The following is a 27,118-nucleotide window of genomic DNA, read 5'->3' on the forward strand; positions in this document are numbered from 1 at the left end:
GCCCTACTAATACATGGGCGCCTTCAAACCAGGGCGGGGGGCCAAGCAAAGGCCGCAAAATGGCCGCCTCCTGCCGTGACCGTTGGTGCACGCTGCCCGCGCCGGGACGGGCAGGCCCAGCGGGAAGGAGACACGCGGCAGCCGGGACCGTCGGCGGCACGGCGCCGAGCCGAGCCGAGCCGAGCCGAGCCGCCCAACCTGCCCGCAGCGGCCCCCCAGCACCTCCCAGCTCGGCGCCTCCCGCCGCGCTCCCCCCCCCGTTGCCACGGCAACGGCGTGGCGGGCGTGCCCGGAAGGCGTCGCCCCGCAGGCGCCCGGTTGCTACGGCGACAGCGTGGGGGACTGCGCGAGCGAGCGAGCGGCGGCACCGCCATGGGCCCGAAGCGGCCCAAGACCGGCGGCAGCTCCGCCGTGGGGGCCGCGGCCAAGAGCTGGGAGGCCGCGCTGGTGTCCGCCCGCCTCGAAGAGGTGAAGGCAGCGGAGGGGCTGCGGGAGCGGGCGGGCCGGCCGGCCGGCCTCGGGGGCGCGTGTCTAGGCACGGGGGGTGGGGGGCGCTGGGCCCCCTCGGCTCAGCCCAGGGAGGCGCATAAATAAACACGACACGCCGTTAAGGGCCCCCCCCCCCCCACACACACACACTTCCCTCCCCCTCCAGTACTTCTAAGAACTGAAAAGCGGCCAAATCGATTGCTTTTTTTTTTCTTCTCGATACTTTTCTTTCTGGGAATTTGAATGCCAAGTTTTGGCTCGGGGTGAACTTTTATAAACTGCTGAACAACGAGGTTTGATGGAGGTGCTGACACAGCATTAACTGTAGCGTTGAAAATGTGAAGCTATAATTTTCCTCCTCGAGTGCGTGTAGCGAAAAGGCACTTTTTTTTTTTTAAACAGCATGTGAGGATCTAAAAGCATATTTAGGTTTCCAGGTCCTGTGTAAGCAATGTAATTCTAATAAATCTTAGCTTGCAAGAAAGAATTTGGTTTCAAAATAGGGTGATACTTTAGCAAACAATAATATTTATCTAGCATGTGTTTATCTAGCACTACTTCTGCGAGTGAGACAAATGACTTCCACGGTCTCCTTGTTTGTTGGGTTCCTGTTGTGCCTCCCCCCCCCCCCCATTTTTTTAGTACCTGCAGCTGGGCAGCTGGTGTGAGAACTTCAGAATTCAGGAGGCAGCTTTTAAAGTGGCTAATCAATTTACCAAACATGCCACAAATGTTAAAAAGTCTCTTACATCCTTACTTTCAAATTAGGATTTGGTAGGAGCCATATAGTATGAGTTTAACCAAGCAAAATGACTTTTTAAAGTAAGTGCCGCTCTGCTAAGGCTGTTTCCCATTTTTCCCTAGAATGTACCTATTCAGTAGAGCTCAGAGGCACCTGAGCTCTTTCTCATTAGTGAATCTCATCCCTGCTCTAGGAGAACCTCCTGGAAGCAGGAGAAGGGGGTGGAGGTTTATTCTCCATCACCTAGCCAGTTCCTGACCTTTTTCCTGAGCTTATTAGGAAGGTGCCAATTAGCTATGTTTTTATAGAGGTGTTTACTGTGGTTGTAGATATTGTCCAGAGAATTCACTGAACAAAGTGCTTTGTTTTTTCTACTGCTTTATGTACAGCTTATTATATTTTTTGAATACAAATAATTATATTAACATATTTTGAAAGGTAGGAAATAAAATGCTCAAAACACAGGAGATGCTAGAATTAGGCTTATTCAGGACCACCCATTGAGGCAGATGGAAAGAAATGTTGGACACATTCACTGAAGGCAGCAGGAGTTCTGTAGGAGAAAAATATGAGATCACCTAATTAAAGATTATCATAATGCCTATACCTAATGGGACTGATTTAAGATTTCCTCAGTCCCTTATTTTGGGATTGTCTGACTATTTTATATTCCAGTTAAATTCCATTTTCTCTGTCTCACGGTCTAGATACTATCAGACAGAGCCTTGAGAGTGTGGGAAAAACTGTCTTCCTGCTCTTAGTTTGAGCTCAGGCTTCTCTGATGCTGGGCAGCCGCTGAAACTTCTGATTCAGCTCTTACAGTCATGGGCAGGAGCCTACTTTTTGCAAAACTCTCAAATGCAAACAAATTGTTTCTGAGCATATGTGAACTGAGACTTCTCAAGTATGGCCAAGTTGAATCTAAATAGTAAAAGTACATCCTTGACACAAATGTGTCTGTGCTGCCAAATTTTACTTCCTTCCTCTTGAACATGGAGGGAATTGAATATCTCAATTATTTTATCATAGGGTTTTTTTAAAATCAAAGGATAAACATAACTTTGTTTTTTTTTAATCAAACCTCATTCTGACAAATAGCCAAACCACACCATCCTCTCCTTCCCGCCCCCCCAATAATCTTACAGTGTAGAGAGTTTAAGCCCAAATATTTAAAGGTCAGGAACTGAAAACAGCCTGTGAAAGAGAGTGTTGAGCAACTTTAATTACAGGTGCCACAAGCCACACTCCTCTAATTATTTCTTTCTTTCCTCAACATTGTGTGTCATATGTTCTATGAACCTTAAATTATTTGGGAGATAACAGGAACTCTATCAATTAAATAAGTTTTTCTCCTGCTAATTGATGTATAATATATTTTGAAATCTTTTCTCAAATTAAAGAATATTCTTTCCTTTTAGGCCAAGCATTTTAGTGTGTGTTTATGACTTGCAGAATTTTATTAGTCTGGTGTCTGAAAAGGAGTCATTTTACCAGTAGTGTTAACATTTTATAGGCAGGCGTGCTAACTAAAATATGATTTAAATAGTATTTACTAAACAAGTAATTGCTTTTTACTAAAAACACCATGAAAACTGGCAAACAGACTACTCAAACATGTACAAAGTAAATGTGGATTTGGCAGAGCTTCGCATTTTAGGTTATATCTTTTATATCTATTATCATCTTTTTTTATTTCTAATGTGCTGCACAAAAGAACATGGAGCTGTAAGTTGTCTTGTCCTTCAGGTATTCATCAAGATATTTTGACAGGGTTCACCAAATTAAATTGCAAAACATAAATTAAGATGCTTAGTCAGTTTTAAGCTTTGTGTGTTACTCACGGGGCAGCATTTGCTGAGTGACAGGTGAATTCTGGACGAATGCAGCCCTAACAATTGAAATAATTGTTAGGTATTATATGTCCTTATTAGCCAATGTAAGCAAGCACAGTAACTGGAGGCCATATTCTGCTCTGACGTTCCTTCTATACAGTTTCTCTCATATTATTGGCATTTTAGGATCTGATAATTGAAGAAAAATTAAGCCCTTTAAAAACTATTAAAAATATAAAAAGCTCAGACCCGTAAAAACAGAATGCAGTGGTAATACGGGCATGTGTCAATCAGCAAGAAATGAAAGTGGATTTGGAGTTTTCTCAGCAGTGGTACCCTATGTGGTAGTTGCCTCAGGGCCCCAAAAATGGCTGATGAGTAACCTTTTCCTGTAACGCCTACTGTATTTCCTGATTTACAAGCTCTCTGATTGTTGAAAGCAAAGAATGCCAGAGGTGATGTTGCCTTAAATGTTCATACTTCACGAACAAATCTCACTGTTTCTGAGGTATTGCCTAAAAATCAGGAGGTTAAAGAACTCTTGCCTTTCGATGCTTAAGTGTTTGGGGTTTGTGTTTTCAAATGTCGCTCTTCAGCCCCTACAGTTAAACTTGGAATTCTGGTGTAAGGAAGTGAAGCTGTTAGTTGTGGCCTTAAGAAAAAACACCATCAAATACCACAAGAATAAGTGACACTGCAAAATGACAAATAATCAGATTACCTGAAAAGGGGGGTTGAGAAGGCTTGAGGCACTTTTCTCATCAAAAAAAATCTAGAAACCAGTACTGCAACAGTAGCCAAATTTTTTATCTCACTTTACCTCCCTTGTGCAAATGTCTTCTCTAGAGCAGCTGTCCTTTTGTATCTAGGAGCTGAAGCAGAGAATGCGAGACATGTTTTATGAGGAAGCAAAATTTTGTGAGCTATGCCTGCCTTTTTTTTTCCAATGTGATTTGGAGTTCAATTTTTTTTTCAAATGCCCCTATTATTCCAATACTACTGTGGCAAATAGGCATTTTAGAAAACCGCTAGCTGCTCACATGGAATTCTCAGAGAGATTAGGATTGGAGCTTCTTCAGCTGAGGGACACACCAGCTTCCCCATAGATGGTCATTTCTGACACTGAGAGAGCTTTTGACATGTTTGAACACTTGGCATGGCCAGAAGTTTTAAAATGGGGGAAATAGTACCATTTGTGACAATGATTGTGAGTAGATGTCTCCCAGTTAGGAGTTACGGGGAGGCCCAATCACTTGTAGTCATTTACTGATGTTTCCTTTCCAGCATTAATCTTTTTTCATTCAGTTTTGCATCCAGGTTGTTGATTTTCTGGGCCATCTACTTCCTTGATTTCGGTCTACTTAACTCATAGTAGGTAGTGCTTGTACTGTACTCTCCGTAGCAGCTTCCATAGACTATTTCCATGCTTTTCCAATAGCTATTGCCATGGTTTCTTCTATCCCGTTCTTTAAGCTAAGAACCTTATTTGAGGTAGCCTTAAAGTTGCAAATCTGTCCTCCTTCAGGTCCTTTCTCCGGCCCTCCTTCTACAATAACATCTGAAAGAATTAAGCTAAGTGGAGGACCAGTTTTATATTGAGGGAGAAAATATTTTTAAAGTAATCATATACATTTTGCTTCATTTCCTTCTCATTTTTATGTTGTGATTTTAGGTTGTGAGCTGTAGAAGCAGGCTCTGTTTCTTTTCTATCCTTTCAGTGCCTTGAACATTAAGGGTAAGGTAATATTGATGCAAAAATAATAGATTTTTAAGGTCAGAAAAAAGTATAGTCAGTTAAACACCTTAAACTATGTATTAATGCCGCACATTCACGTTCTCGTAGAGACTTCAGTTGCTGCTCTGAATGCTCGGCTTTTCTGGAAAATGATGAGTCAGTCTAGAAATAAAGGACATGCTATTAGTTGACTGTGAAATCTGGATAATTATTCCCTGTTACGATGTGTGTTGTTATTCCTAGCGTTCATCTAGCTCCAATTCCTAACTATTGGATCTTTTTTATGAAAGAAATATTTTTTCTTCCTATTACAGCTAGGGATGTATGAGATGGATCCTTAACAGTGTTAAAATTTTTCTACTAAAAGACCGTGTATTCAGTTGCATATACTTTTGTAGAATTAAGTTAGGTATGGTTGAAATTTCCGCTATGAGTTATCTTTTTGAGGCTATTTTACTTGTAATATATTATCCAGTGTTTTGCCTATACTATAAATATTGTTATAGCTGTTCTGCGAAGAAGCTGTAGCAGCTTATTTCTTTGAAATAAGGAATCGACGGGGGAAGATAGAGATGTCACACTGATGTCAAGGGCATATCTTTTGCTGAACCCCTGAGAGTGTTTGTGTTTGGATAAATTGTAAGGTTGATTTTTTTTTTTTTTCCCAAAAGTTGATTTTTCACAAGCCGGACTTTTCCTGGTATTTTGCTTTGTTGTTATAGGCGGCTGTGAAGGTAGGCACCACTGTAGAAATCAGGAGAACTCTTGCTGTTAGTACCGTCCCAGAGAATGCATAAGTATATGAAGAAGAATTTCTTATTACTCAAGCATAACTCTGAAAGTGCCTGGGAAAATATAAGAGGGGCTAGAGAATAGGATTTTGGACAAGGAATCTGAGGATTGAGAAAGCTGAGATCTGTCAGACAATGAAGGTTCGGAATACTGAACTTAGTGACCCATGTGGTCTTTCCTGCTTTTCTGTTTCTATGAATATCTAGCAATTAAAAAAAAAAAGTGCATATGTGTAATCACTCTGTGCCATCTTCAGGTGATGTTATGCTTTGTTACCTTATCTTAGAGTATTATAAACTATTTCCTATTTCCCCCCATGCAACATCACATCTCTTTCTCCCTTCCCAAGTCATCAGTTAGTCAAATTGCAAACATTTAAAGTAATTCTTTTCAGCTGAGAGAAGGGAAAGGAACAAATGAAGAAAATGATGGAACTGAAAAGGAGAAAACCACTACTCCTGTTGTTTTCATCTACCTTTTTTTTTTTTTTTGGAAAGGTCCTTTCCCTTGCTCTACCATAACTCAGGTTTTTCTCCTCTTCTCTCCAAACGTATGTATATACGTTGTGTACTTCTTGTTTGTTCACTAGACTGTAAAATCTGCAAATACATTTAAAAATTACTGCATTTTTTTGTGGTACACTTACAGTATTTGCCAGTAAGGGAGTTTGTGCAGGCCTTTACTAGTTTTTTGTTTTCCACAGTGTAATGCTGCCACCTGATGGTAGAAGGAATTGGAACAAAAGACTGCATGCTTTTTCAGGTTGTATAGAGTTTATGTTAGTGTGATGACTATGGTAATATTGATTATGTCTTAGGAGAATAACCATCTCTGCAGGCTTACTCCTTGAAACTGTAGTAAAGCATTTTTCTTTGCTTGTATTTTAATACATACACTGAATATTTTATTTTGGAAAGTAGGATGACTGGAAGCCTAGCATCGCTTTTGTTGTTGGGAACAAAATTGAAGATGAAATCCACACAAAGGCCTTGTGTCTTGCTGTGCAGGTGCCACAGCGGAAACTCTTCAGCGTGATAACACATGAAGACATTTTCAAGCAGGTATTCTGAAAAAACAGCTTTTAGTAACAAGCCAAACTCTAGATACTATTTGTTTTTGACAAGATGTTAGTTTTTTTGATAAGTGACAACTTCAAATGACATATTCAATGGGATAACACCATTGGAGGCTTTAAAAACTACACTGATTCATAGAAATTAAAAATGGAAGAAGAAAAGCTATGTAAGCTGGTCTGCTCCCTGTAAATAATGTGGTTTTGTCCAGATTTTCTTCAAGATGCTAATCATCATAACTTCCCTCTTAAGGTACAGAGGTAAAGGTACAGAGGTACCTTAAGATGATTCCTCACCATTTTGTAGTGTGAATGTAGATTTAAAAAAGGGAATAACAACAGTAAAATGGGTTATTTAAATTTTAAAATCCGCTCAGTAGAATGCTCTGTTTTCTTGCAGATCATGGAAACTGGAAATCAAAAGGGAAAAAAAGTTAAGGATGTGCCTATGTACCATGAGGTAGGTTAAAACCTGTATTGTAGAGTCCGTGCTCTTTTTACATTGAGTAAATACAGCTGTATAATTATGTTATGCATTCCTGAGTAAATGCAAATCTGCTGGATGTAGCTGGAAAAAAACACAAAAGGTGCTTAAACTGCTTTCTTCTTCTGATACCATTACAATTGTTTGGATTGCTAATTAAGTGAGGATCAAGATACCTTTTTAGGGATATGGGCTTTACTATGTTAAGAATATGTTATGTGATTGTATTTTGATGATGTTCTCACAAATTACAGATAAATAATTAAACTCTGCTCTGCGAGATACTCGCAGTAATTTAGAGACCTAAACTCTCTTTCATTTGTGGACTGCAATGCTAGAACACCATCTGTGTGCACTAGTATCCATTATAATGGTAGTCTGGTATTAAGTTCTGACCTGGTTCATCCAGAGAGGTATGTTGGAAGGGTTGGGAATCAGGCTTAGTAGAAAGAGGACTTCCTTCTCCCAACCTTGTTAATGTTTTACTTACAGCTTGTGAGAGGTTATAAAATTCTGTGATTGATTAGAAGATTGTTTAAAATTTTCTCAGGTAGAGTTTTATGGCCCTGTAGACCTGGAGCAAAAAGAATTTTGGATCCCTCTAAAAAAATCTTGTTTGCATTTCAGTTCTGCAATGACTAATAAACTTTTTATATGTCTCAGGTTTTGGCAGACTTTATAACATGTCTTTTGAGTTGCAGTCTGTTTTTCAGTAATGCCAAACTGCTATCTGAACAAGTCCCTTTGGAATTGACATGACTGTGAATGTTATGCAATTAACCCTCTTCGTTTAGGGCTAGCCTCCCAGGCAAAGTCACCCTTATATTACCTGGGATGTAAAACTCCTTCAGTACTACTGACAGGATTTTGAAATCTGGTTCTAAGCAGAAGCTTTGCATGATACCTGTATTTAATTACTAAGAGCAATTTTCCTTGTGAAGTGGATACTTATTAAATTCCAGCTGTCAGTGCTGTGTCTCATTAGCTGCTTACTTTACTCCTCAAAGACATTTTTTTTTCCTCTCCTCCTTTAACAGTGAATGTAAAATGCCTGTTCTGACCTTTTGCTTGGACTCAGTTTCCGGTCTGGCTGTAGCAAATTAAAAGATTGATCATGTTGCTACAAGCATTAAGATCCTGCCTCTCTCGGCAGAAGTTAGGTCCAGAGTATTCACTTAAGGTCCGTTTGCAGTTCGTGCATTCAAAGCTTTCATTGTAATAAGGATAAACGAGTACAGAGTTAGCACAGAACACAGAGTTGTGAAATGTTCTTCTGAGAGGAACATTTCTGTCTTCACTGAATTAAATTATCTCCTCTGCTGTAGAATTCAACACAGCAGGATTTCTGCAAGTGTGTGTCAGGTTTTGGTGAGATTGTAAAAGAGATTCCTGAAGTTTTAATGATTTTTGAACATATAAACTGTACCAAAATATATGTATGTGAAAACGGGACTTTAATGACATAGATATTAACACTGTTGTTAACAGTATTAATAGCTACGTTAGTACTCATGTCTCCGGTCTTCTTACACGTTGCCTCTACTGAAATGCATGGGTTTTAATAAATTTCTGTGCAGCAGTCTGCAGTTCCTGCTTTTAAGTCAAAAAACTTAAAATGTTTTTGTGTTGTGTTTTGTAGTACTCTTATTCTATAGTTTGACGAGGATAAGGCAGTTTTTATGGATATGTAGATGACAAATTTCCAGGTCTGTGAAAGTCTATTTCTTAAGTGGCTTGACCAGGTTCATAAAATAAATCAATTATCAGAAACTAGGAGTCGTGATTTGTAATTCTGTGCTAACTCCAGCACTTAATTAAATGTCATTAGGCTGAGAACCTCATAAAGATGCCAGGAGAAAAAAAAAGTTCTTGTATGTGAGAGAGAAAATGTTGTTTCCTGTAAAGTATTAACAGATTTCATAATAAATCAGATTGAATCATCAAGCACAGTTTTTCTTACAGACACCTAAAACTGCAGTGTGTTTGAATACAATGTATGTGTGGCATATATGCAAGGTTTGTATCTTTTATTGTTCGTGTACCTGTTTGTTTTATCAACTTTCTATTAAGGTTGGTCATACCATATGTAATGAAAGTCTTTTACCACTACCAAATATGAAACAGTGTTTCACTTTCCAGACTTAAACTAGTCAAGCTTGCATTTACCATACTAGGTTTGTTTATCAAGTTGATTTTTTTTTTCTAGAAAATTCATTGAGAGTGAGCTTAGGAGCTGCATGGATGAAAAGATTTGTTTTCCTTGCAGCTGCTGTTTCCAAGGTTTGTTGGTCTCACTGGGGGAGGATCAAGAACATTGCCTTCCCATTACCCAGGAAATTTTGAAAAAGAATCTTGTTACATCCTCACAAAGGAAGGAGCTGGAGCTAGGGAGTAGTACCATGGTAAGAAGAGGTTGTGAAAGAAGATGGAGCCTCTTGTGGCCTCTTCCAGTGAAAATACTGGAAGTAGGTAGCTGAGGTTGCAGAAAATGGATAGTTGAATAAGGGACTTGGCCCTGAGAGAAAGAGGGTTGGAAGAGGGAGAGGTGTGGAACAATTTTGTGGTAATCTCGGATAAGCTGAGATGCTTAGAATAAAGGATCATGGAGAGATGAGCTAGACACAAGTGGCAGAGATGAAACCGATTTTGTTTGGGTGTGGATTCCAGAACACCACCTTCAGAATGTAACCTCCTGCTTGTGCAGCCAATAAAATTGAAATCTGATAACAGCACCATCCTTCCCCACTCTGCTCTGACTCATCTCCAAGATAAGCCATCCTGTGAATCATGTATAACGCAAAGGGCTTGATTGCAAGCAAAAGTATCAGTCTTTATTCTACTACATATCAAGAATTAATATATTAATCCTACTTTCCTGTAGCATGCCTCCTAGTTATAATTTGTTAAACTGAAAAATGTTATCAAATCAGGGGCCAAATCCAAATCCTGATCCATTCTGATGCTGAAATTCTGTGCCATTGGGTGGAACAGCATACACAGAGTATAAATCAGCTGTAAATGAGTGTTTCCCAGATGTGAATCACTGGGTAGATAGCTAACTCTATTGAAATCTCCCACATTTTGGGGTGGGAGGAAGCAGTGCATTGCACTCCAGAAATCCTTACATGACTCTTGATTCCTTCAGGGTTGTTATAAGTGAACACAAGTTAGAGAAGCTCTTAGACATCCCACAACTATAAGAAAAGACCTAAAAAGTAACTAACAGTAACTTCCTCTTTTGCTAGGCACTGTACAACATGCTGTGGAAGAGTGCATTATAAAGCCTTTCAGCAAGCAAGTTTTAAGCAGAAAAGACAGGCACAATCTAGGGGAAGAGCCTATTACACAAGTGGAGAGAACTGTATGATAGCAGCAAACCCCATGAGTTGGGCAGGAGGTGGCCTGGGGAGGTATTCACATAGGAAAGGAAAAGATAAATGGACAGTTTGGAGTTGGACCTCAAATGTACTGGAAGCGTGTTTTGGGTAACTGAAATGAAAGTCTCCTGCAAGTATGTGGGTTTTTTTTTAGCCCCCATCCTGTGCCATAACTTGAATGATGCCTTCTTTTCTTTCTCCTCTCCCTCTTTCCTTTCCCTCAGCCCTGGGAGATGAAAGGAAGACTTTCCTTCTCCCTTCACCTCCAGTAAAACGGATACAAGTATTCTCTGTTTTCTTCTTGGTCTAGATTGAGTTGGTACTTGGTGGTTATACACCTCGTATTTTAGGTTTACGCTGTTCAGGCTTACACCACTCAAGTTTACAAGAGGGTTTCAGTGGGAGTTATGTTAAGAGCTAGACTGCTAACTCTTCGAGTAATGTATGTTTCTGCTAACTCTTCTATAAATGTATGTTTCAATGTATGGCTTACAGCCATATTTACTGGATCAAAGAAAATCTAGCAGTTACTCTTCTTTTTAGTATAGATACTCTGAGATTGTGTTCAAATTATCCCTTAATTTTTCCATGTATTTAGCAATTTATATTAAATTCCTTCTGACTTTTTCATTCCTGTGAATTTTCTCCAACAATCCTTTACAATTCATTAATTTTTTTTTTTTAACTGTGAACACCGGAATGGACTTGTGTGTTTTGTTTTGTTTTGTTTTTGAATACGTACCAAATACAAGCATAACATATAGTCCATATACTCCTAATTTAGGAGCTGACTATATACGAGTTGGAAGATTGTATTAGCTATCTTGGCTACTGCCTTGCACTGAGAGCAATATTTTAGACTGATTAGTTCACCATTGGACATTGAGTCCTTCTTAAAGTTACCACTTTTCAGGTTCTCCATCCTGTAAATTTGGCCTGTTTTCTTCATTCTAAGATATCTTGTAATTTAACAAAATTAAATTCTATTACTTTCTTGCACTACACTAGCTACATTAGCCACATTACTTTATGAATGAGTTTTCCAGTACAGTCTTTATAGCTTGCATGGTTATTGTGTCTTCTGCAGATCTTATAATGGGAGACTCTGTGTCTTTTCCGTGATTACTGATTAAATGTTTAAATAAAGTAGTCTTACTATGTTGTATGCTTCAGACCTCACAAGAAACTCACCTGTTTATGATGACTCTTTGCATATTATTGCATTTTGAGACCTGTCAGTTAATGAGTTTTAATCTTTGTCAGTGCTTTATTAACTTTGAATGCTTGCCTCAAAATCAATAGTCAAAAAATACTTACAGAATTCTATTTTTCACTGTATCAAAGTTATTATTTTTCAGCTAGAATTACATTCTTCCTAGAGAAAGCTATTCTGTTATTGAATGGATTACGAGAGAAAGTTAGGATGTTAGTGAATAGACTTTCTGTTTTTCAAAAATAATAAAATTAGTAATAGTTATTTTGCCCTCCTTTTGTTTGTTGTTCATTGAATCCTCTATTAGGACGTTAGGGAAAAATATCAGATCCTCAGTTATTCTGCAATGATTAGTATTACACTGCCAGTACTTAAAACAAAAAACAAACAAAACCCACTAAGTTCTTCTGGTTTCTCTTTTTTAAGCATTGGTGTAACATTAACTTTCTTTCACTTATTTTACAACTACTCTTGTGCTCCGAGAGTTGCTGAAAGTCAACTAGTCATCTAAAGAGCTTCTCAGCTACCTGTTTTTAAAACTTTTGTTTAGATTATCTGGGTAGGATGACTTCTAGTATGTCTGGCTTCAAAAGCTGCCATTTTGCAGCTTTCTGTTTATACAGTTGGAAGTACTTAATGAGCTGCTTATTGATGCAACCATACTATCTATTGTTTTTCCAAATATAGAGCAAAATGTTCGCGGCTCAGGCCTGCTTTTCCTGTATCTTTATTGATTGTTCTACTTTTTCTATTTAATACTAGCACAATGCCATGCTAAGGATTTTTTTTTTTGGACTGATACAGGTTAAAAAAAGAAAAACTTATTATCCTTATCTCTGCTGGTATACACTTTTCTTTGCCTTTTGTTTCTTCCTTTATCTCTTTTCTGTAATTCATAGTTTAAGATGTATTTTGTTGCTTCAAACTACCATTTTTCCGTTTGATTCCAATTCTTAAAGTTACTTATGTTAGCCCTTTTCTTTTTCCTTTAAACTTGCATGCTGCTTTTTCTTGGTTATGAGATTATGCATTTTTTGAATATTGAGCAGTATCCTTAAACAGGTGTAAACTGAGATTCATGTTCCTCTGGGTAAATTCTTTCTCACAACGGACTTGGGGCATAATAGTTTTCAGTTTTGTGTTGCTGACCCTAACAAACACAGAGAAAGCATAATTTCTAGTTGGGTCTTTTTTCTGCTGGCATGTGCTAAGTATAATCCAAGTCGTCACCACTTCTAATGTAGATATCACGATAGTCTAGTTTTATGATCAGTGCCTCTTCATCTGTTAACTAAAATCAAATTCCTACGTTATCAGAATGAAAAATCTCCATCTTCTATTTTTAGAAATTCCAAGGATATTTTGATGGTGGCAATCATGAAAGCTCTGGCTTACATCAGACTGAAAAGGTCTGTGATTAATGTAGGACTGGAGAAGAGGGAGAGTATTTGCCTGAGACATTAGGGAGCTAGTGGTTCTGTTTTTATAAAGGATTTTTTTGGTTAAAAAAACGAGTCATAATTTATTTCTGAGTTGTGAATTGAAAACTGCTGATTTAGACAGTGTTGCCTCTCCTCCCCTCTCCCCCATTCACGCCTTTCTAAACAGGTTAGAATAATTGATTTTAATATTCTGTTCATATGAAGCTTCCTACCATATTTCAGTAAAACCAGTGAGGTCAACTTTGTATTTAGAAATCAGCAAGTCCATTTTCTTTTGTTTAGAGCACAATCTCATAGAACAGATGTAAAAGCAAAGGTTGATGTCTTTATCCTTTGGTGTTTTGATTGACTTTGCACACAATTCCTTTCTCTTCCCAGGTCTGATAGAACCAAAACTGAAATTTGTACTGTGTGCTTCAGTAGATGTTCACTTCTGGAATCCTCTGTCTTATATCTTTCCATGTGGTATAGGAAAAATATACAAAACTTATGAACATTTTTCTGTTGATTTTCTCAAGGCCAGGATAAGCCACAACAGTGTCATGCAAACCATCTTTTTTGAGTGAGCATGATCACTTTACAACCAGTTCAGTTTGCTCTGCTGCTAGCTAATAGGGACCTTTTATGACTGTGATGAACTTTTCCAAACAGAGTCTATCCCACCCCAGGACACAAATCCTTGGCATCTCCAGATGATCTGCAATCTTTGGGTTATCCACTTCCCTCGTACATATTTTTAAGGTATTCCAGCATTTTCTATATCTTGGTGATTTTACTAGAACTTATTGAGGAAAAAGCTACATACTCTTCTACCTATCCTGCTCACCTTAATACTTGGATGCTTCATAATGCCTATCACTGGTGGACTTCAAAGTGCTTGCTAAATTGCTCTGACAGACCGTTGTCCCTTTAGCACCAGTAGCCAAGGGAGCAGAATAGGATTGTCAAGTGCATTCTCACAGCTTTAACATCTTTACACACATCCCATTCTTCTTTTATTATAGGTAATTGCAGTGAAAAAGAAATCACATTAAAACCAATGCCAAATGACACCAAAAGAAAATGTCTTTACAAAAGAAAAGGTGTTAACGTGGGTTCAGTTGACTCTCCAGAAGGACAAAGATTGTCCTTAGTTCTGTGTCCTGCATGCTAGCCCAGTATGGATGTCTTGATACCATAGGGCATCTCAGATGGCATTAGATGAGTGTGTGGGGGCAGATGATCTATTCTAAGCCTCTGACATAGCAAAGAGATTTTTATTTCAAAAATAGGAAACCTGTCCCACCTAGAAAGTATAAAATATTACCCACAATGCCTTTGTATCAGCCTTTGCCATCGTCAGAGCATCTGATGCCACTGCAAAATCAAAAGAAGCACATGTATTCCTTTGAGCTATGAAATTATGTGCCTTCCACTTGGGATTTATTTGTTTCTTGAGTCTGAACTGCTGTTACTAGGAATTGATCAGTCCTAGACATTGTAGTTGTCTGCAATCCATTTCTAAAGCCTCTCTAGTTCAGGATCCCTTGCGAGGGGCCCATCTAAGGACGGTATGTCCCATTAACAAGTACTGGCATTTCCAAATGCTGGAATTGGGGCCAAAAATCTTGCACTCTTGCAGGAAAAGGGTCTTTCTGTTCTCATTTTCTATTTCCTAATAATTGAGAGACCTGATTCTCTATTTCTTGGGACAATTGAACATTTTCATCTTTACTTTCCATTTCAAAATAGTGACTATTCTTCATACTCCTAAATCTGTAATTCTAAAAGCATTGCCCCTTGCCTGTATTATTATTTTACTACTGTTAATTTTAGTTATTTGGCCTGTGGCCATTCATAAAACTGAAAATTGGTGGTGATATTTCTTTCAGAAAAGATACTTGACTCCTTTTGAGATTTATCTATTTAAAACTTGCTTTAGAACAGTGGTGAGATTTTGTTACTACTTCCTAGATTACATAGTTTCCTGCATACATGCAATTCGATATAAAATTTCATGTTTTTCCATTCAGATTTTGTTAAAATCTCTCTATAACCAAGCAAACACCAATGAAATCTGTAACAATGTAATCCTTAAGTTGGTAGAAGGACACTCTGAAGTACCCAAAGGAAATTCTGTTCCTGTTTTGTTGCCTTCAAAAATTTTGGGTGGCTACTAGTGGTTAATAAAGGGCAATGGAGTGTAAGACATGTTTTTCAAGCAGAGCAGCTAATCACTCTTTATCACTAAAGAAAACTGAAAAGTGCAAAAAAGCTCTATTGCAGAGCTGGACCAAGGGGGAACGGCCCTGTCTAGTACTTCTATGGTGCCAGTGTTTCTGAGGAAACTCAGGCAAGATGTAGCTAGAATGGTTGTGCCAATACAAGTGTTGATGAAACAGCTTTGCTGCTTAAATCTTTTTTCTTCTCTTTTTGGCTTCTCAGATCTTTTTTTTTTTTTAACTTAAAAATTTAAGTCTTTAAGTTTTTAAACCTCAGCCACTGATTGGGTTCTCTTGCTAGCCTTCTAGCCAGATATAATATTGGAGAAGCATGGCTAGCTTCCCTAGCTCTGTAAGGTTTATTGTGTGAATCCAGTTAGCTAAAATTCCTGGAGATAATCTAGTTCTTTGAAGTATAAAATATTCTACTTCTATGATAGAAAAGACTTGGTAGGCACATTTACACCACTGAAATGTAAATATCTTAAGATTTGATGACAGCAATATATCCCCCCTTCTGAGCACAGATCACAGCAAACTGGCCTGTTTTCTCTTTTAAAGAGCTCTGGTTTCTGTAGAATGTCCTTAAGGAATCACTTAAACAGTATTTCAACTCTCTCCTCAATTAGAATGTAAAAATTGGACAAGTATCTGAAGGGTCACGTGAGAATCTCCCCTATGCATAGAATTCCTCTTTCCTGAGAAATCAATGCTGATGGCTGGTCTTTTGAATCACCAGATACTCATATTCCATGCTGTCTTCTCAAAGGAGCCTTTTTTGGTAGCAGTTAGGTGGTCAGGAAGGCTTGGGGAATACATTCCATAGATGGTGAGAGCTCTTCTATGAGCTCTTTAATAAAGCCAAGGTGGAAATTCATCCTAATATTTAGGTAATATATTTTCTCATTTTTATTTAAATTTATTCACCTGTTTGCATTCCCTTAAAACATTCTCACAGAATCACAGAAGGGTTGGGGTTGGAAGAGACCTCTGGAGATGGTCTAGTCCGACCCCCCTGCTCAAGCAGGGTCATCTAGAGCACATTGCCCAAGATCGCGTCCAGACGGGTTTTGAATATCTCCAGCGAAGGAGACTCCACTACCTCTCTGGGAAACCTGTTCCACTGCTCAGGCACCCTCACAGTGAAGAAGTTTTTTCTCAGGTTCAGATGGAACTTCCTGTGTTTCTGTTTCTGCCCGTTGCCTCTTGTCCTGTTGCTGGGCACCACTGAGAAGGGTCTGGCCCCATCCTATTGACACCCTCCCTTCAGATACTTATACACATTGATGAGATCGGCCCTGTCTTCTCATCTCCAGGCTAAACAGGCCCAGCTCTCTCAGCCTTTCTTCAGAGGAGAGATGCTCCAGTCTCCTAACCATCTTAGCATCCCTCTGCTGGACTCTCTCCAGTAGTGCCATGTCTCTCTTGTACTGGGGAGCCCAGAATTGGACACAGTACTCCAGGTGAGGCCTCACCAGGGCTGAGGAGAAGGGCAGGATCACCTCCCTCGACCTGCTGGCAACACTCTTCCTAACGCACCCCAGGAGACCATTGGCCTTCTTGGCCACAAGAGCGCACTGCTGGCTCATGTTTAATTTGTCCACCAGGACTCCCAGGTCCTTCTCTGCAGAGCTGCTTTCCAGCAGGTCAACCCCCAACCTGTCCTGGAGCATGGCGTTATTCTTCCCTAGATGCAGGACCTTGCACTTGCCTTTGTTGAACTTCAGGAGGTTCCTCTCCACCCACCTCTCCAGCCTGTCCAGGTCCCTCTGAATGGCAGCGCAGTCTTCTGGTGTGTCAGCCACTCCTCCCAGTTTAGTATCATCAGCCAACTTGCTGAGGGTACACTCTGTGCCTTCCTCAAGGTCATTGATGAATATATTGAACAAGACTGGACCCAGGACTGACCCCTGGGGGACACCACTAGCCACAGGCCTCCAACTTGACTCTGCGCCATTCACCACAACCCTCTGAGCTCGGCCATCCAGCCAGTTCTCAATCCACTTCATTGTCCTCTCATCCAACCCACACTTCCTGAGTTTACCTACGAGGATGTGATGGGAGACAGTGTCAAAAGCCTTGCTGAAGTCCAGGGAGACAACATCCACTGCTCTGCCATCATCTACCCAGCCAGTCATCCCATCAGAGAAGGCTATCAGATTGGTCAAGCATGATGTCCCTTTGGTGAATCCATGCAGACTACTCCTGATCACCTTCTTGTCCTCCAGATGCTTAGTGATGACCTCCAGGAGGAGCTGTTCCATCACCTTTCCAGGGATGGAGGGGAGGCTGACAGGCCTGTAGTTTCCTGGCTCCTCCTTCTTGCCCTTTTGGAAGACTGGGGTGACACTGGCTTTCTTCCAGTCCTCAGGCACGTCTCCTGATCTCCAGGACCTTTCCAAGAGGATGGAGAGTGGCCTAGCGATAACATCCGCCAGCTCCCTCAGCGCTTGTGGGTGCATCCCATCGGGGCCTATGGATTTGTGGATGTCAAATTTGGACAAATGATCTCTAACCCAATCCTCCTCCACCAAGGGAGAGTCTTCCTTTCTCCAGACTTCCTCCCCTGTCCCCAGGTTCTGGAATTCCCGAGGACTGGCCTTAGCAGTGAAGACTGAAGCAAAGGCAGCATTCAGCAACTCTGCCTTCTCTGTATCCTTCATTACCAGGGCACCCGCCCCATTCAGCAGCGGACCCATGTTTTCCCTAGTCTTCCTTTTGCTATTGATGTATTTGAAGAAGCCCTTCTTGTTGTCCTTGGCATCTCTTGCCAGATTTAATTCCGACTGGGCCTTAGCCTTCCTTGTCGCATCCCTGCACACTCTGACAACGTCCCTGTATTCCTCCCAAGTGGCCTGTCCCCTTTTCCATGTTCTGTAGACTTCCTTCTTCTTTTTGAGTTTTACCAGTAGTTCCTCATCCATGCAGGTCTCCTGCCTGCTTTGCTGGATTTCTTACTCAGAGGGATGCACCGATCTTGAGCCTGGAGGAGGTGACGCTTGAATATTAACCAGCTTTCTTGGACCCCTGTTCCTTCTGGGGCCCTACCCCATGAGATTCCCCTAAGTAGGTCCCTGAAGAGTGCAAAATTAGCTCTCCTGAAGTCCAGGGTTGTGATCTTACTTATTGCCCTGTTTCTTCCTTGCAGGATCGGGAACTCCACCATCTCATGGTCACTGCAGCCAAGGCTGCCCCCAACCTTCATGTCTCCAGCTAGACCTTTGTTCGTTAGTACAAGGTCTAGCATTGCACCTCTCCTCGTTGGCGTCTCCACCACCTGAGTCAAGAAATTATCATCAATCCTCTGTAGGAACCTCTTTGACTGTTTGTGCCTAGCTGTGCTGTCTTGCCAACAGATGTCAGGGTGGTGGAAGTCTCCCACGAGAACCAGGGCCTGTGATCGTGAGGCTACTTCCAGCTGTCGGTAGAAGGCCTCATCGACGACTTCCTCCTGATCAGGTGGCCTGTAGTAAACCCCCACAACAGTGTCACCCACGTTACCCTGCCTTTTAATCCTTACCCATAGGCTCTCAACTTGCTCTTCATCCACCCCGAGGCAGAGCTCCATACGTTCTAGTTGCTCCCTCACATAAAGAGCAACTCCACCACCTCGCCTTCCTGGCCTGTCTTTCCTAAAAAGCACATAGCCATCCAGGACAGCATCCCAGTCACGTGAACTATCCCACCATGTCTCTGTAACTGCCATGAGATCATGGCCCTGTGACCACCCACAGATCTCTAACTCTTCCTGCTTATTCTCCATGCTGCGTGCATTGGTGTAGAGGCATTTCAGAGAGCCAGTCAAGCATGCAGGCTTCCCAGGAGAGGTGCAAGAGGAGCCTCCATAGCTGTGTCCCATGCTGTCTCCCCTGGCTGCATGCACCTGCTGGAGGCATCCTGACTTGAGCAGTGTTTTACTGACTACCCTGTCTCTATAACACTCCCCTTCCCCCATCTTTCCTAGTTTAAAGCCCTCCTTACCAGGCTGGCCAATCTGTTGGCAAAGACACATGTGCCCCACTTGGTGAGATGGATCCCATTTCTCTCCATCAGCTGTCGATCTTCAAACAGGGTCCCATGGTCATAGAAACCAAAACCCTGCTGCCAGCACCAGTGGCGCAGCCAGTTGTTCACTTGGAAAAGTCATCTACTCCTCCTCCCATCCTTTGCCCTCACAGGCAAGATTGAGGAGAAAATGACCTGGGCTCCCAGACCCTTGACCACCATCCCCAGAGCTCTGAAATCCTGTTTGATGGTATCCAATTTGCCCTTGGTGTCATTAGTGCCTACCTGGAAGATCAGCAGAGGGTAATAGTCCGATGCGTGGACAAGCCTTGGCAGTCTTTCCACGACATCTCTTATTCAAGCCCCTGGCAGGCAGCAAACCTCTCTGGACAAGAGGTCAGGTCAGCAGATCGGTGCCTCTGTCCCCTGTAGGATAGGCATTATTCAGGTGCTTGTAAAGTTAAGACCCATGCGCTGTATATCTTTAGAAAGTTCTCTTTCTGCATGACTAGAATTAAACCAGTTAAGGTATCCCCTCAGGTGGCACGTTGTTTGAAGAGAGAGGTTTAATTCACAGGCCATTTTAGAATGATTATTTCTAGCTAGGTTTCTGCTAACCAGATGAAACTATGTAGTGAATTGGCAAAAACAGACTTGCTCACATAAATGACAACATATCTTTCTAGGGCACAAGCAGCCGTTGCTGCTGCTTTGAGAAATGTTCCCATAATAGAAAGGCAGATGTTTAGTACGTGAGCAGCATACATATTTGCTCAATATTGCTCAATAGTGAAAGCAGTCTTATTTTAGTAGGTTTAATCTGAAAACTAGGGTTTAGATGGGGACTCTGAGGGGCAGAAGGAATCATCAAATCTACTTTAATGCATTTTTTAAATTATCTGGAGTACATGTTGGCAGATTCTTCACTGATTAATGAAGATGATTCATTGGCTTAAGTTTCACAGACTCCCATGTGGATGCCTAGGCTCTGTATAGAGCTCTTTTCATATATGCCATTTACTAATTCACATGAGTCCTCAAGCTCAGTTGGAATTCTGAGTTTGAGTTCACCAATGAAGGATGCTGATTAAGCAGGTGATCTTTTGACATGATAGTTGGAAAGAGGCTCTGCGAGACAAAAATGAAATGAGGTGAATAGTCTGATAGCAGAGACTAAATTGCCTACCAGCACACTGCAGGTATGATCTGAAATAATCTGTTTCAGTGAGCTCAGGGCCTTCCTGGTATTCTTTCAATAAGATATAATAGTCAATGAAATGACATCAGCAGATGCAGAAAAGTTTAACAGAAGCCCTCTTTGGATAAAAGAAATTTATCTATTAGTATGATTCATGCAGTTTTCATTCCATAATGTATCCTGAAAGCTCCTTATGAGGGTTTCATGACAGTGACTGCAGATTGAAATAAATTATTTTTTGTGCTTTTTTTAGCTTGCTCAAGAAAGTGTATTTGAATAATAAACAATAACTTGGTTGGTGTGTGTCATCCATTGGGCTTTTTGACTAGTGGCTCTTCTGTAAAAGATACATTACCTGCTTCAAATTGACTTCAGGTGTGTCAGCTATTAAGGGATCTGAATTACTAAGGAGTTCTTTTAGGAATCAGTAGGAATGTGAGTCTGCAATGTGATGGCCTGGATTTCTTATAGTTTCAAGAATGGGAGGGAAGTTGGGGCTTTAGAAAACTCCATTTGGATTGGGAAAACTACACAATGAAATGGGTTCCCCACTATTCATAGCAAGTGATGCTAGCTGCTTCCAAGAAATGATAGAGCAGTCAAAATTGATAAAGCTACTTACCAGCTTGAAATCTTTTCTGATTAGGATTTAGCAGCCACAATGACTCTTCAGTGAAAAATATCATAAAGACTCTGGCTTTAAACATTGCCCTAACTTTTAAGACCTGTCTCCTACCTCAGTGATACTAGCATCTACCAATAATATATATCTACTACAAGTGCTCATACAATGTTTGAACATCTTGAAATCCATGCCCTTTGCACCAGGCAGCTAAATCTCTGTATGGTTTCATACTGCCACCATATGAGATCAAATCCTGTATCACTGCAGCCTTTCAGCACTTCACAAGTATGACCCCTGCTGTGTGAGGAATGCTGAGTTTCCTCTTCCTTTAAAGGAAAAGAGGCCCTACCTAAGTGAGTTTCCCTGTCCAAGTTTCCATGGTTTCTCACATAAGGAAAAGGTCATCGTTGGCGGGATGAAGTCTAGCCAATTTGAAACAAATCCACCCCATAGTGTCCTGAAAAATTCCATCTATCTGTATTCCTACCAAGTCTTTGTCTTTAGCTCTTTTTTTGTTTTATGGAGACTCTTTGGATTATGAGCTGTTTATGCCAGGTGCCTGCGTAAGTCACAGGGCCACAAAGGAAGTAAACATGCATCGATGTAATAAATTGAGTACCTAACAAATTTCTTTTATCTACTCTGCATGGATTGATCTATCTTCTATCTTTAAACTAGCAGTGATGAAGGATTGTTGTTTTATTTGCTTATGCATGAAGCAGATTTTACATTGCTATATGCAAAACTAGTAATTTACTTCTTGTGCATTGCCAAATGAAGTGTGCTCCAGAGCCTTAGAATGTACTCTTGTTAAATAGAGTTTGGTTTACACCTACCTAACACCTCACTTAAAAAAACATTTGTTCTTCCCATCTATTCACGCAGTGGTGCAGCTCACTATAGAACTTGGACAAGTGTCTTCATTTCTGCATTCTCTATCTGCAAAATACAAATAATCAGAAAGCACTGTATTTAATTGGTAAAACGCTTTGAACTTCTCAGGAGGAATGTGTTGTAAAACTGCGTAAGTGTTCCTTCTTCCATGAACAATAAATCAGCAACCGCCACCAAGCCTGGCTGCTATATATACTTTTTGGGAAGCCTTCCAGAATACCCCCATTTCTCCTCTATTGTGTTTCAAGAAATGTGCTTTTTACGACCAACTTGTCTAGATTAGGCAATTGGGATGCATCTCTTTCCATAGCCTGTTAACACCATTTCTGCAAAGAACTATATGAGAATTTTTCTCTCTAAGGAAAATGACTGTGCTACTTCTACCAAAGTCTCTTTCTCTCAGAACTTAGATTTTCTGTGTAGCTAGTTTCAGGTGACTTGTTTGTTAGAATGGCTAGTAGTTCCTAGGGTACCTGCAGCTTTGGGGGTTTTAAAATCTGTTCTTAACATGTCATTGATATTCTAACACAACTCTGAAGTCACTGGGAGTCTTGGTGGAAGCCTTCCACAGCTGGCTTGTTGAGATAGTGAGCAGAAAGTATTTCTACTCAGAGTACGAATGATGTAAAGCAAAAGTGATCTTAGCCATGATATATTTTCCTGTTTGTGTAGTGAGCAGATCATGAGGTATATTAGCATTGGAGGGGCAGGACTGTTTTTTTTTGGGGGGAGGGGTTTATAAATACAAGTATTTGCAGGGTTTGTCTCCCTGTTATGCGATGCAGAAAAATTTGAATATTAGGAGATTCTTTTCTATGTTTTGCTTCCATTTCAGTGAAACAATGGTTTGGTTCGAAATAGCCTGGATTCCACTTTGTCTTTGTTTTATCCAGAGAACCATTTTTAGTGGCTACGTTTGCTTACTCCAGGTTTTACTTGATAGGTGAAAATTCTGAAGAAGCTGGACAAGAAACTATGAAAGCTCAACAGTAACAGTGTTGTTTCTATCAGACAAGACACAGTTCAGTGAGATGCAGTGTGCACCTTCATTGTCTGAATATTAGCAAGCAAAATTGACACCATATGTGCCCAACTGTAATTGCTCCAAGAGGGGAAAAGAGAAACATGTCAGAACATTTGAGTAACACCTAATTCAGCCCATGGTTATAAATAAAGCTGATGGTTGCTTAAAAACAAAAGTAGAAAAATATTGTGGTTATATTATTCCTGAACAGCGCTTCCTACATAGGTGAACTTTATGACAGAGACAACACAAGTGAAAAGAAACATATAACAACTTTTTATGTTATTTTTATGTTATTTTATTTTTTTCACAGTAAATAAAGTGGTTATGAGACTCCAAGGAAAACGGCCCAGATGTTAGTGAGTTGTATGAAATTTAGTGGAAACAAGCTGTAAAAAACATAGTCATAAAATAGCCTGTCAATGCCACACATCTGGACAATGGAGCTGTATGTTCCCGCTGCTGTCATCACCCTAAGAAAACTCAATAGCCTTATTTCACCCCAATTAGGCTGCATACCAACAGAATCAGCATTACGCAGGGAGGGGATGTCTTTTCACCAAGACAGACTCTCTCAAGTTCCCCTCACAAAGTTTATATCTTTCATTCAGGGCTAATGCCTCAGACACTAGCCACTTTGTAAATAGTGCTCCAAGCTATCCCAGTTGATTTGGTATCTGTTAAATGCTTTTTAATTTATTACTTTATAATAGGTAGTTGCTTAATGTTACTGCTTTGCTTAAAATGTAAAAAAAAAAAAAAAAAAAAGACTTTTTACAGTAAGAACTGTGTATCTGTTGACTTTCACATTAATTACGGAAGTTTTCTCCGTGCTAGTTCAATCTCATCCCCAGCAGGCATAACTTCATTTGGCTAACAAGAAGGTCTTGGGAACTGAAGAGTAGCTGTGCATCTTACTGATATGTTGTTTTTTCTGGAAGTGTGGCCATTCTGAGCCACACATTGTACTATGTGAAACAGTATTCCGTCATTACAGCATGCAAAATATTTGTCAAATGTGATATTAAAACTATATGAGTAAGAGTTATTTTTGTTTTTTCTCTGAAGGTGACTGAAGTAGCCAAAGCCATTCTGGAAAGTGGAGAACCAATTCCTATAACACTGATTGGAAAGCTATTGAAATTTCAATTGCTTTGCTTCAAGCAGAAAGACCTTCAGAGAAGAGAAGCTGAAAAGAAGGTACAGGCTGTTTGCATAAATTCGGCTTTCTCCTCACGTTTAAATTTCTGTATCCGTAACTGAAGAGAAACTTAAATAGAAATGTATTTTTTGAAGTTAATTCAATTTTGGGAAGAAACTCCTAATTACTCAAGTAGGTGAGACAGGAGGAAGAAAATTAGAAAAGAAAAAATATAGTCCAAGAAGTCTGTGGTAGAATAGTTAGAAGAAGTAGTGTCCTAACTGAATCACAACACCAACAGAAAATAGAGCCGGAAACTAGCTTCGGCTGAATATATATATCCCTGCTAAAGGTAGGTTAAGTTAAATTACTTGGGAGGTATCAAGGATAGATGCAGAGCAGCACTGTGAAAAAGTTATTATCATGAATCACCTTTCTGGAAGAAATTTGGAAATGTTATCTCTTCCATCTCTGAATCTAAGGCAGGATCAAACAAATTTAAAATATTCCTGGCAGATGTTTGTTTAACCTGTTCTTAAAAAATTACGCTGCTGTGCTTTCATTTTTCTAAGGCAATTGGTATTACTGCTCAACTGTATTTACAACCTAGACATTTGGAAAATGTTTCTAACTTTATCAGTCTTGCTCTAATTTAAATCCGTTGATAGATGGCTTCTCACTGTGTATGAGAATAACAGTTCTTACCTTCCCCTTTGCAGAAAGCTATTACATGTTTAAGTAAACAAACACAAACATAGGTCACATTTTTAGTTTTCTGATTACGCTGGTTGCTGTCCTGTGAACTTTCCAAATAATTCATATCTTGAAGTCTGCTGCTGAGAACTGGGTCCTTTTCAAGTGTTCCCAAAAGTCATACATACTCTCAAAGATTATCACTACTAGCTCCAAGAATGCCTTGTTCAGGTTGCCTATGTGTTCTAGAGGAATTTCACCAAGCCTGCACAAAATCACTATCAAATCAGACCTCTAATTATTTTTTAACTTCTGTGACTAAAAAAAAAAAAATTGTCAGTAGTACGTTTCAAGAACTTACTGAACAGCTGGTCTTTGCTATAGTCTTTACCAAACGGATATTTGTGCAGCTGAAGAGCTCCACTAACAGCAAGTCGTGTACTTGTTGTAACAAATTATTCTGTAAATTGATCAAAAATTATGTGTATTGCAGGACATAACATAAAAACTGTAAAATGAGATGAGATGGAGACCTAAGTGGTCTGTGCATGTAATAGTTTAAAGAAGAAAATGGTTTTCTGTAAATGTGTTTATAAATGATTCTGTTTCTGGCAATAGTTGGTGGGGGGAATATGGCACAAACACAAGAGCGTAAAATACTAGGTGATAATTTAAAACTCTGTCCTGTTTCCATTGAAGTCAATTGAAAAACTATTTAGCAGGTGATAATGTAAGCCACAGAAGTATATAAAGAATCTGAGAAAAAAAATGCATTCTCAACCTGAAGAGGAATTGAAAAGATCAAGCTGTAGAGCAGATAGTTTATAATGGATAGGGAAGAAATGGCTTTTCTCTTAGATGTCAATCAGTGCTGATGAGTAAACTGTAAAACAAAATTTTGAAGTTTAAGGATAAGGCACTTTGATATTAAACTGGAACCTTTATCTTTGGTTTGGCAAGATTACTGTTTTAAGTATAATTTTATTTCCCTAGAGAATCAGAGGGTAGTTAGTATTGAAGGTAGAAGAGTCTCTGGAATTCTTCACAGTTTTTACCGGGCAATCTGGACACAGTTTTCTGCTCTCATTGGATTATATTTAAATCATAGTGTGACAAACGTAAGAGCAACAGTTGAAGGGCCAATGTGAAGTTAAGAATCGGCAGGACTGCGATTCATAAGGATGTCCTGCAGTAAGGAATGGATAGAAACTGGCTTTTAGTTTAGATTTTTAACTCTAAATTGTCTACAATAAAATTTTTAATCTTTTCCAACTAGCTTTTACGGTACAAATTCCACTGACAGCAACTCAAGGGTTGTAACCAGGATTTTACCAGTAGATTGATTGTCAGAAATCCAACATAACTGTCCATTGTTCTTTGAAATAGATACCAGTTAATAGAATGGATTGGCAAAAGGAAAACAGCAGCTGAATAAACAAAAATAAAACATAATTCCATCTCTAAAATTTATATGTTTCTGTAAAAGCAGAAGCTTGTCATAAGTTGACAAGTGTGTACATGGAAATTAATATGCAGAAAAGCAGAAGGGCCTCTGAACTGGAAAACTGTTTCAAATAGTATGATTCTGTAATATACAGTTTAAAATGACAAAATTATAGAATGCAAAACTAATGGAAGATGAAAAACTCAACAGAAACCTGTACCCTGTAGAGAAAGAGAAATATTACATTGAGAGAGAAAGAAGAAAAAGTACTGAAAAGGGGAGGCTTATACTTCTTGAGGTATTAAGGAGAGCTAGGGCTTTTTGGAATCTTGATAAGTTCAGAGGTGTCTTTGCTTGTTTGAGACTTAATTACATAAAGTGATTCAGATGCAATCAGTCCATTTTGAACATTAGAGACTGATGATTATGTAATCTGATTTGATGTGTTCATTAGCTTAGAATTTAAAGTTTTAGTATCAAAATCTTTGATGTTCAATGTCCAAAGGGGAATACATTTGAAAACAAATAATGAAAAGTAATCAAAATCCACCATTCCACAGGATAAACAGTTTTAAGAATCTCTTGAAGGCATTTCTGAGTGGTACGAAAAGGAAATACATGAAAAAGGGAAGGAAAGAACTGACTTTTTGCTTTGGTTTTGAATTTGAACTAGAGTCAACTTCTACAGCCAGAAAGTCTGCTTTTCTGGCTGGGT

At 39.7% G+C, this 27,118-nt stretch overlaps 1 protein-coding gene across 1 annotated transcript in view; it reads left to right on the forward strand.

Moving 5' to 3' along the window:
- The first annotated feature begins 334 nt into the window (after positions 1-334).
- Positions 335-27,118, forward strand: part of SPAG17 (sperm associated antigen 17) — a 114,206-nt gene continuing 87,422 nt past the window's right edge. The window contains exons 1-4 of the mRNA XM_068957376.1: positions 335-468; positions 6,511-6,651; positions 7,063-7,122; positions 24,194-24,325. Of these exons, the coding sequence (XP_068813477.1) occupies positions 373-468; positions 6,511-6,651; positions 7,063-7,122; positions 24,194-24,325 (429 nt within the window). The 5' untranslated portion in view covers positions 335-372. The remainder of the gene's footprint in view (positions 469-6,510; positions 6,652-7,062; positions 7,123-24,193; positions 24,326-27,118) is intronic.

This window comes from Struthio camelus, chromosome 1, assembly GCF_040807025.1.
Source record: "Struthio camelus isolate bStrCam1 chromosome 1, bStrCam1.hap1, whole genome shotgun sequence".
NCBI classification, from domain to species: Eukaryota; Metazoa; Chordata; class Aves; order Struthioniformes; family Struthionidae; genus Struthio; species Struthio camelus.